Raw genomic sequence first — 12,053 nt, 5'->3', positions numbered from 1 at the left:
CTGTGCAATAATCATGCTGTCTAATCAGCATCTTGATATGCCACACCTGTGAGGTGGATGGATTATCTTATTTAAGGAGAAGTGCTCACTAACACAGATTTAGACAGATTTGTTAACAATATTTGAGAGAAATATGCCTTTTGTGTACATAGAAAAAGTCTTAGATCTTAGCTCAGTTCATGAAACATTTGAGCAAAAACAAATGTGTTGCGTTTATAATTTTGTTCAAAATATATATACATATATATATATATATATATATATATATATATATATATATATATATATATATATATATATATATATATATATATATATATACACACACACACACACACAAGAATTATAATTAATTACACTGCCATTCAAGGTTTGGGGTCAATGTGATTTTTTTTAATGACACAATTAATATTTGTGTTCAGTAAGAACACATTAAGTTGACAGTAGACAAGGCCAACACTGACAGCAAAGAGGTTTATAATGTTACAAAAAAATTACATTTCAAATAAATGCTGTTCTTTTGATCTTTCTATTTATCAAAGAATATATGATGTTTTTTTTTGCTGTTTTTTTTTTTTTGTAGTTTTCATAAAAAAAAAAAATATTTAGCAGTACAACTGTTTTTATCACTGATATTAAGAAATGTTTTTAACCATCAAATCAGCATATTAGAATGATTTATTTCTGTAGCATCATGTGACACTGAAGTCTTTTTTTTATATATATTAATTATGAATATTGTCTTTTTACACCTCTTTTTACAGATCTGCTTGGTTTTCTAATATCTGGTAGGGTTTCACATGAAAAACTGTCTTAAAGCATTTTAATTAGTAGCAAAATATATGAAACACAAATTTGAATTGCTTAAAATTTAATTAAAATGCCATTCAGTGTTTGGGGTGACACTGAAGACTGGAGTAAAACGGCTGAAATAAATAAAATGTTTAAATATATTAAAATATTTATTTAAAATTTGAATTATATTTCACGATATTACTGTATTTTACTATAATTTTTAATATAAAGTATAAAGTAAATATAAAGCATAAAAGACTTCTTCAAAAAATAAAGAATCAAATTTACCAACCATCAACTTTTTTAGAACAGTATTACAAAATACAGTTAATTTGTATTATAATGAAAAAAAAAAACGAATCCAAATGAATATAAATCTATAAATTGTATATGCTTACACTTGCATTGTGTAACAGCCCTATGGGAGGGAGAAGCAAAAAGCATTTATCTCAAACATAGTAACTTTATTGTCGAAAGTCTCCATTTGAGTTTCTTATTGACACAGGTTTATACAATTTAATCAATAATGGATAAGAGATTCTTTCATATTCTCTTTTGATAACTGACAAAGAGGTCTCATTAGCTCTACTCTCAGGGAGACAGATAGAAAACGGGGGTCAAAATGAACATCATAATGACCAACACAGAATCAGTGGAATGAGCTGCTCTAGTGTAAAGCCACGACTCTGATGAATCGCTGGAGGGTGATGTCAGAGCGCCACCACAACAGTTAGACAGGAAGACAGCAAGTGCAAAGAGCCTGTGGCTATCAAACTAGTGGCAGAGGCCCGGAGGACAGTACGGAGGGTTGGAGGGGCTCAAGCACCATGGAAGCAAGCAGCACAGTCTGGGGCAGTCTATGAGGGCGATCCAGAGAGATGTGTTCATGGGGCATCAGTGAAAAGCACCGACTGTGACGTTCCGGGCACTGGCCTGGCAGAATTCCTGCTAAGTGCTGGTAAATATGTTTGGAAGTACTGCTAGCAGGGGAAAGCTTTTTTGAATGTTATGTTTATGCTATTCTTTCCTTCTCTTGGTCCATTAACACAGAGGTTATAGTCTTCTCTTGCTTGGATCATTACAAATACCATTATAAATACTACCAACAGTTGAAGGACAAATAAAGCAGTTCATGAGGCACTTTTTATATCAAAGAGGTTTTTTTTTTTTTTTTTTTTTGGTTCTTTGACTCTTTGAATTGCAGAAGTTTATAAAACAGATGTTAAAATGCAGTCGGACAAAATACAGTTCTCTACGCAAATATTCATGAGGTATAGGAAAGGCACATAGCCAGCCTTGTCAGTGTCTTTCCCTAGCCATAGGCGATAACTTCATTTAAAGGAACAATTCACCCCATAATAAAGAATCTGTCATTTACGTACACTAATGTCGTTCCAAACCAGTTTGATCGACTTTATTCTGCAAAAAGAAAGAAAATAAATAAATAATATCAATTCTGTTTTTATGTTCATATATCAACCATTTTCTTTCTATAGACTATAGAGACAAAAAAAAAATGTAATTTTAACTTTTAAATATTTTATTTTGCGTTGGGGGGTGTTGACATTTACTGTTGTTTAGTGAAGTTTCAACTGTTTTGTCTATATAATCAAAGTCAACATGATCCTAAACAACAGTTTGCCCCCACTGACTTTTAGTGTATAGTCTGCATAGACAAAAACAAACTTATTTTTTTTATTCCAAAACCAAAACAAAAACCTCTCAAGACATTTTTTACTTCTTTGTGAACTATTCTTCATACATACAGTAAGACAAACTGGTTTGGAACAACATCACATTTTTATGTTTTAGATTGAACTATTCTTTTAAGTGCCATGCCTGAAATAAACTTTGAGATTGTAAAAATGCTCTCAGTCCATTCTGTCATTTAGTGCCTCGGCGTGTACTTCATTTTCCGTCTTTTCCGTGTCCTGACACTCATGCTCTTTAAATATCCCAGCCAGTGTTTTGAAGCGAGGACCCCAGTCACAGATATTTCTGCAATCCTCCCTGGGTTCAAGCACCCAGGACTCAATGGAACTGAGAGACTCGGCCACCGATCCCTCTCCCTCATATGCATACGTGACCAGAGAGTCATACGGAGGTGCTGAGTTCTCCAGAAGACAGTGATGGATGTAGTTTCGGATGTCCTCGCTGTCCTCATTGGGCATGCATGCACTAGCCCGATCGGGCTCATCCTCTGATCTTATTTTTTGCAGCTGCACCGTCTCTTTGATGCCTTTGGGATTGCGTAACGTACCTATGTCAAAGGCCTGGGTGTCCTCTTCCCCACCCCCTTCATCGTCATAGTGGATCACATTGTCCCGGATGTCCTCTTTCGACGACATCAGAGTGTCCTTCTTCTTGTGTTTTCTGAGGCCCATATAGAGCACTACCATCACTGCAAAACACCAGAAGTGCATAACTTGTTTTGTGCTTTAATACACATTGACATACATACAGTACAGGACCTTTAAGTGACAACAACTAGTGAAAAAAGGGGTGGTCACATGTTCCCGAGCCATTAGCTGATTTCTTTTTTTGTTCTGACGTGGGTTTTCAAAATGGGACTAAAGAGAACGGCAGCCTGAGGGTAGCCATAATGCAGTTTTGACATGCTGTCTGTCACCCTCGTTGTGCCTTGGTTGTGTGAGAGGAGGGGAGGTAGTTTTTCTGAGCTTTCATCTCCATCCTCAGAGGCAGACAGCGCTTGCTCGCCCCACTCCACTCCACGAGAGAGAAAGAGACAGGGAGGCACAGGCACTGCTGCGAGAATTAAAGATTAGACCTAAAAATTCACGCTTTCTGAAGAAGCAGAGGGGGAAATCTGGCTGAATACAACCTGCATGTGTTGTTAGGGGAAGGTTTTCTCTTGTTGTTGTTTTCTAGTCTTTTAGAATATAATAATTTATCACATTCGAATCATTATTTCTGCATCAGCTCCCCCATGTGGTTGCCATAAAAAGGAATCGCTCTTTTCTGTAACACTGCCAAATGAAAATATGAAGTCAGAGCACATCACTTCACTCACTCTCTGCTACAGAAATCATTTACCTAGGACTTATTGCAATACAGAGCTTTAATTGCAATTCTACCTTAGGTGTTCCTCAGTACTTTTGTCACATTACAACTCTTCTTTTCACATATAGAAGTTTGTTTTTAAATAATTACTAGCACGATGATTTCAGACTTTATATTATATGATAGTTATCTGTAACTATGGTCACTTGGGCTTTACAAACTCCTAAAACATACGTTTCAGACTCACTATTTTATTTAATTTGTCCAGCAGTGTTTATATGTCATGGTGTGGTGCGGGGAGAGAAGCACTTAAACGAGGAAGATGATGGGATAAAGTCTTTAATAATCCACATAGGGTAATCCATAAGGAGAAGGCAGAAACACACATAGACATCGACGAGACCGGACAACCAAACACTGAACTGAATGCAGCTTATAAGGGGAACATTAATGAGGGTAATGACAAGACACACTTAAACATAATGACACAATCAGGTCACACAGAGAACATGGGGAATGAAAACACAAGAAGACAGTTCTGTGGAGTGACATTATATGCATCACACACACACACACACACACACACACAAAATGCAAGTCATTTTCTTCTGAAAGTAATGAACATTTTGTCTCAAATGATGTACTTTGTAAAAGTGTTCTGTAATGAAAATGACCAGAAGATGGTTTTGTTTTGTTAAGGCTAATTTCATTGCTAGCATTAATGTATCTTAAATGTACAATTTTTTTTTTTTTTTGCATGATTACAAAATTATAGCTTTACTGGAAATTAAGTATAATTCAAATATTCTGTTAAAAAAGGACTTCAATTTCAAATAACGATCAAGAAAATGTTGAGAATCAGATCAACATATTAGCATGATTTCTGTAAGATTATGTGACACTAAAGAATAATGTAGAGTAAAATGATAGTTCCTTTTCGGGAACTCGAGCTGCGTCGTAAAACGCTTTGGGGAACGTCCCTGACGAGACCGACTCTGAATATCGTGTGCAATCTGTCCAATGGACGAGCGTGACGTCACGGAGCGGGGTGACGTAGCGACCAGGAAGCTATATAAGCACGTGCCGTGCAGCTGGCTTCAGCTTCGCTCTGTCAGCAAGCGCTCTGTGTGTGCATGTTAAACAGTCTGTCCCGTTGGTCCTATTTATTGTTGTCTGTCTCTTAGCCATAAAAAGATCGCTAATACAGCTCAATAATGCCAAAGTCAAAGCAAAAGACCAAGTATTTGAAGGGCGATTCCAAGCCGCGTTACAGATTGTGTGTTCCTCCCTGCCCTCGCTACATCACGAGTGGGGATACACACAATCTGTGCGTGGCTTGCCTGGGATCGAAGCACGCTGAGTCGGCTCTCGAGGGGGCCGACTGTCCGCATTGCGAGCGATTGCCAATGCGGGCGCTTCGATCCCGGAGGGCTCTCTTCGAGGAGGGAGCCTTCACCAGCGTTCCTCGCGGTGCTGGCCCCGCTTCTGCCGAGGCAGAGCGGCTGCTGCACTCGTGGGGTTCGCAGGTGGATCTGTCAGAGGGAATGGAGACGGGCCAGTCCTTATCTCCTTCCTCATCTGCCAGATCAGGCGCCCAAACCCTGGGTTCGGAAGCACGCTCGTCGGTTTCTTCCCCCCAGGGCGAGGGATCAGCTCTTCGCCTCTCTTCCTCCGAGGAGGTTGACGTGGAGACTGTTGCTGGGGATTCGCCACCCCTGTCGCCCCAGTATGAGGAGCTTTTGGAGGTGGTTACACGTGCAGTTGATAAATTAAAAATCGAGTGGCCTGCAGAAAAACACACTGAGCCGCAGAAAAGCAAGCTAGATGAACGCTTTCTGCGGCCGAGGCAACCACCTCCACGCCGGAGTCTACCATTTTTTCCCGATCTCCATGATGAGTTATCGAGATCGTGGAAACACCCGTATTCGACCCGCCTCTTTGGCCCCGATTCACTATATTATGGCAACGTGATGGGGCTGGGAGAGCGGGGTTATAGGACGTTGCCACGGGTTGAACAGACGCTCGCGGGCTATCTGTCACCCGGCTCGGCATCGTCCCTAAAGGCTCCGGCATTGCCCACTAAGCCGCTGCGAGTTACATCATCGCTTGTGGGCAAAGGTTATGTGGCAGCAGGTCAGGCTGGGGCTTGCCTTCACACCATGGCAGTCCTTCAAGCTTATCAGGCCGACCTGCTGAGAGATATCGATGAGGGAGAGGGGATTAAGTCTGAAGATATCGATGAACTCAGAAAGACCGCTGATCTCTCCCTCCGCGCCACTAAAGAGACCGCTCGCGCGATTGGGCGGTCTATGGCAGCCTTAGTGGCCGCGGAGAGGCATTTGTGGCTGACCCTGTCAGAGATAAAAGAACGAGACAGGGTCTGCCTTCTGGACGCCCCGCTCCAAGCCTCGGGCCTGTTTGGCGACACAGTCAACACTGTCGTCGACAGGTTCCAGGAGGCACACAAACAGGCGGCGGCGTTCCAGAATTTCCTCCCTCGTCGCTCTCGTGGTGCATCTGGGCGGGAGATCACCACGCCACATACCGGCTCCTCATACCGGGAAGCGCAAAAACAGAGTGTCGCCGCTCGTGTTCCCCCACGTCAGGACCGAGGACCCCAGCGACGCTCTGAGTCAGGGACTTCCAGAGTTAAAAAGCCAGATTTGAGAACAGTTATCGAGGCCCGGAAGTCCTCGACGAAAAGATCCTGACATCAGGGTCCAGAGGGTAGCCCCTACTGGGGTAGAGCGCGGTCCACCTCAGTATACGGTGCCCGCCTCACCTCAGTGCCCTCAGGAGGTCGGCCTGCCAACCCTGCCAGAGTTTCAGGGCGCAGCGGCCTCCAGCGAGTACTACTCCCAGCTATTTCCGCCCGTGAGCGCAGCGGAGCTGGGATGCTCGCCGCCCCTTCGGGGGCCTCTTACACCAGAGGTCAGTCTCGAGAGACTGATTCCCTTAGTAGATTATTTAGCAGCGTGGAAGCTACTGCCAAATGTATCTCATTGGGTCCTGCGTACAATAGAAAAAGGCTATTGCATTCAGTTCGGTCATCCACCACCGAAATTCAACGGGGTTACACCGACTGTGGTCGGCCCCCGGCAGGCTCTGGTTATGGAACAAGAAGTGAAAGCCCTATTAAGGAAGGAGGCCATCGAGGTGGTCCCTCCTCTAGACAGGGAATCCGGATTTTACAGCCGGTATTTCATAGTTCCAAAGAAGGATGGGGGGTTGCGTCCGATCTTAGACTTACGTCTCCTGAACCGCTCAGTTATGTCACTGAAGTTCAAAATGCTCACTGTCAAGCAGGTTGTAGCTCAAATCAGGTCCGAGGACTGGTTTGTCACCATAGATCTCAAAGACGCATACTTCCACATATCCATCCTTCCACAACACAGGAAGTTTCTGAGGTTCGCTTTCGGGGGCAAAGCTTATCAATATCGAGTACTTCCCTTCGGCCTTGCACTCTCACCCCGCACGTTCACGAAGTGTGTAGATGCGGCTCTGGTATCCCTCCGTATGCAGGGCATCCGCATTCTAAATTATATCGACGATTGGTTGATTCTAGCTCAATCAGAGCAGATGGCGGTTCGACATCGAGATGTCGTTCTCGCACATATGGGGGAGCTGGGTTTGAGACTAAATGCCAAGAAGAGTGTACTTTCTCCAGTTCAGAGAACCACCTATCTAGGCGTAGTGTGGGATTCGACCACGATGCAGGCACGTATGTCTCCTGCTCGGATCGAGTCGATCCTCACATCAGTCGAGAGAGTCAAAGAAGGCCAGTCACTCACTGTCAAACAATTCCAGAGATTGTTAGGGCTGATGGCAGCTGCGTCCAACGTGATACCTTTTGGCCTGCTGCACATGAGACCCCTACAGTGGTGGCTCAAGTCCAAGGGCTTTTCCCCGAGGGGAAATCCACTTCGATTTATCAAGGTCACGCGGCGATGCCTTCGTGCCTTAGACATGTGGAAGAAACCTTGGTTCTTGAATCAGGGCCCGGTGCTGGGAGCTCTTCGTCGCCGTGTAACGCTAGCGACAGCCGCGTTCCTCACCGGTTGGGGTGCGGTCATGAGTGGCCACCCTGCCCGCGGTCTGTGGAGTGGTCGCCACCTGACGTGGCACATCAATTGCCTAGAGATGTTAGCAGTCTATCGAGCATTAAAATATTTTCTCCCAGACCTGAGAGGTCACCATGTGTTGGTGCGCACCGACAACACATCAGTGGTCTCGTATATCAATCACCAGGGGGGTCTGCGCTCACGCCCCTTGTACAAGCTGGCATACCAGATCCTTCTCTGGTCCCAGGGCAAACTCCTCTCGATCAGAGCAGTGTATATTCCTGGGAGATTGAATGTGGGAGCAGACATACTGTCGAGGCAGGGGCCGAGGCCCGGGGAATGGATGCTTCACCCCGAGGTGGTGAAGCAGATATGGAGAGTGTATGGCAAAGCTCAGGTGGACCTCTTCGCGACTCGAGAGACATCGCAATGTCCCCTCTGGTTCTCTCTAGTTCATCCAGCTCCTCTGGGACTGGACGCTATGGTACAGACCTGGCCGAGGCTTCGTCTGTACGCTTTTCCCCCTATCGCTCTGCTCCCGGGAGTTCTGGCGAGAGTACGCCAGGACGGGGTCCGTCTTCTATTAGTAGCCCCGTTCTGGCCGGGCCAAGTATGGTTCTCAGATCTAGTCTCGCTCCTCGACGGCTCTCCGTGGGAGATACCGATCAGGACAGACCTACTCTCACAGGCGCAGGGCACGATAATTCACCCTTGCCCGGAGTCGTTCAAGCTGTGGGTGTGGCCCCTGAGGGGGCACATCTGTTAGCAGCTGGTCTCTCAACTGAGGTTGTTGAGACCCTACTCCAATCCAGAGCTCCCTCTACGAGGAAACTGTACGCCCTGAAGTGGTCATTCTTTACTTCATGGTGCAGAGATCGCCTCCTTGACCCTGTTAACTGCCCAGTTGGTACAGTTCTGGAGTTCTTACAAGCTAGGCTCTCTGCGGGGTTATCCCACTCCACCTTAAAGGTGTACGTGGCGGCCATAGCTGCTTTCCATGTCCCTTTCAATGATCAGTCAGTGGGTAGGCACCCCCTAGTTACACGTTTCCTCCGAGGTGCACTCAGGCTGAGACCTCCAGTACGGTCCCGTATTCCCCCATGGGATTTGGTTGTGGTTCTAGAGGCTCTTTGTAAAGCTCCATTCGAGCCAATACAAGATATCTCAGATAGACATCTGACACTTAAAACTGCCCTGTTACTGGCAATCACCTCACTAAAAAGAGTTGGAGATCTCCAGGCCCTCTCGGTGGCCCCTACTTATTTAGACTTTGCCCCTGGTATGGCCAAAGCATTCTTATACCCTCGAGCGGGTTATGTTCCAAAGGTTCCCTCTGTAACACCACAACCTATCGTACTGCAGGCCTTTTGTCCTCCTCCCTTTCGGGAGCCAGACCAAGAGAAGCTAAATTGTATGTGTCCAGTGCGAGCACTGAACGCATACGTCCACAGAGCTGCCCTGTGGAGAAAGTCCGACCAATTGCTTGTATGCTACGGTCCTACTAATAAGGGTTCTCCTGCCTCTAAGCAGACCCTTAGTCGTTGGATAGTCGAGGCTATCAACGTCTCCTATGAGTCCTCTGGTATCCCCCCCCCTTTGGGGGCCAAGGCTCACTCTACTCGGAGTATGGCGGCCTCCAAGGCCTTCTCAGCAGGTGTGTCCCTCTTGGACATCTGCAACGTTGCGGGGTGGTCCACGCCCTCTACATTTGTCAGATTCTACGATCTTGATATGCGAGCCACTCCGGGCTCTTCTGTTCTCTCGTCCTAAGCTGTGCTCTTCGGATACACACTAGGCAGGGCTTTGGTAGTCTGGCAGCGTTGGCATATCGTTCCCCAAAGCGTTTTACGACGCAGCTCGAGTTCCCGAAAAGGAACGTCCCAAGGTTACGTACGTAACCCTAGTTCCTTGAGGGAACAAGACGCTGCGTCGCAGAGCCATACTCCCGGCACCCCTGCCGGCGCTTGCTTCCCTACTCGAAGCTGAAGCCAGCTGCACGGCACGTGCTTATATAGCTTCCTGGTCGCTACGTCACCCCGCTCCGTGACGTCACGCTCGTCCATTGGACAGATTGCACACGATATTCAGAGTCGGTCTCGTCAGGGACGTTCCCCAAAGCGTTTTACGACGCAGCGTCTCGTTCCCTCAAGGAACTAGGGTTACGTACGTAACCTTGGGACGTTTTTACTGTATTTTTGATCAAATTGAATAAATTCAGTTTGTTTGAACATGAGACGCTTTCAAAAAATCTTTCAAAGTTTTGAACAGTGATATAAATACTGCATAAAGGCCTTTGTAAATTCATGTAAGTTCTTTATGAAATAATCTTTTAGTTTTAATAAAAATAAACCTCTGGGACATAAAACTCCCAGAAGTTAAACAAATACCCATATACTTCTTTATTTGGTTTTCACTATTGTCGGTACTGTAAGTGTCCTGCTATCAGAACCTTGGGCCAAATCAAATGACAAATAAAAATGACTTGACTATGCAAACACAACACCAGCGTTTTTCTTGTATCTTCTCTATTTATCACATTACATTAATAAAATGCATATTTCTTTGTCTTTCCAGTATGCTGTTGGACACAGATGTGTCTAACTCACCCAGCAGAATGACAACGCACAACAGAATGGCCATTAGCGCTCCAGTGCTGAGTCCCATGGGAAAGAAGACGGCTTCCGCATTGCAGGAAAGGAGGGAACCGTCTGTGTCACAGGTGCACACCCGCACCGACACCGTCCCCGTGCTGCTTCGGATCGGATACCCGCCGTCCTCCACAATGACTGGCACCAGGTACATGCTCTGCTCCAGTCTCCGGAACCCCCCTCGTCTGGTCACCACTCCAGCTGTGTTGTCTGAAATCGAGCCCATGAGACCATCATGCGACTGTCTATAATGCAGATTTAATGTAGGCCATAATTTATTGTACTTGATGCATTTGTATCTAGAGATAATCAGTGAAAAACACAGTCATGGTCTCAGGAATCATAATCTGCCATTCCAATATTTCTCCATGACAGATTAAAACGAATTATATGAGCCACTTATGCAGTACAGGGACTGGCCTGATTCCAGAATTAAGAAGAAAAATGGATCCCTTTGAAGTGGAAATAAGTACAGAAGAAAGTGGTTCTGGTTAAGGGGATAACAAGCTAACATGAGGTACTCCTGGGAAAAGCATGATATACCTTTCTGAGAACAGCCTTTTACACAGCTGGAGTCCAAACAAAACAAGGATGCACAACACTTCAGGCTGTTGGGGAGTGTGTAAATCTCAATAGGTATGTTTCTTCCACCCATCATTTGCAGTGTTAACTACAGATTTAATATCAAACTTACTGAGGAACTGTATTGGTTAGATGATAGTGTGGCCTTGTAGATAAAGCTTTAGGCTAAAACAAATCCCACTGTGTTCTGCAAGTTTCTTTTTTTAGTAAGGTACTTAACCCCAGATTGTTCCAGGAGGATTGTCCCAGCACTAAGTGTACATTGCTAATGTCTCATTAGATACCCTCTTTTCAGGTCTTGAAGTATGTGTATATATATATATTTAATATATATATATATATATATATATATATATATATATATATATATATATATATATATATATATATATATATATATTAGGGGTGGAATGATACATGTATTCGTATTGAACTATCACAGTACGGACATCTCGGTTTTGTGAGTCCTTACAACAAATTTAGTCAATTCACCCAGAATTCAGAAGGGGGCGCCCGCAGCAGTGCAGCACTGTTCGATAACAAGCCGCTTGAAAACAAAGCCCACTAGACAGTGACCATGTGCTGATTCTGAATGCATCTCTCACAAACTGACAAAGCAAAATATTAAAGGATTGTGCTGATGTCTGGTTCACTGTGTTTTATTTTGATAAAGTATCAACTGTGCTGTTATGTTAACAATACTGCAACTAATGTGTTTTGTGTGTGTGTGTGTGTGTGTGTGTGTGTGTGTGTGTGTGTTTGTGTGTGCATGCGCCAACACTCACTTTAGCTATTTCTTAATACCAGCAGAATCAACTTTTAACACTTATTGTCTTATTAATAATGCATCACTGTATAAAGTTCTGCTTGTATTTGTGTACACACACAATGAAAACAAAACATTGTGCTTTTGTAAAATAAAGAAAACAAATAGGATGTCTTTCTG

General features: G+C 44.4%; 1 protein-coding gene across 1 annotated transcript in view; it reads right to left on the bottom strand.

Moving 5' to 3' along the window:
• Positions 1-1,238: 1,238 nt before the first annotated feature.
• The window catches only part of cdh12a (cadherin 12, type 2a (N-cadherin 2)), a 47,288-nt gene continuing 36,473 nt past the window's right edge, over positions 1,239-12,053 (bottom strand). Inside the window, exons 11-12 of the mRNA XM_052548828.1 lie at positions 10,484-10,735; positions 1,239-3,196 (exon numbers count right to left, since the gene is read on the bottom strand). Coding sequence (XP_052404788.1) covers positions 2,667-3,196; positions 10,484-10,735 — 782 coding nt within the window. The 3' untranslated portion in view covers positions 1,239-2,666. The remainder of the gene's footprint in view (positions 3,197-10,483; positions 10,736-12,053) is intronic.

The sequence above is a fragment of the Carassius gibelio genome, chromosome B2, assembly GCF_023724105.1.
Source record: "Carassius gibelio isolate Cgi1373 ecotype wild population from Czech Republic chromosome B2, carGib1.2-hapl.c, whole genome shotgun sequence".
NCBI classification, from domain to species: Eukaryota; Metazoa; Chordata; class Actinopteri; order Cypriniformes; family Cyprinidae; genus Carassius; species Carassius gibelio.
This window is presented reverse-complemented; position numbering and strand designations above follow the sequence as displayed.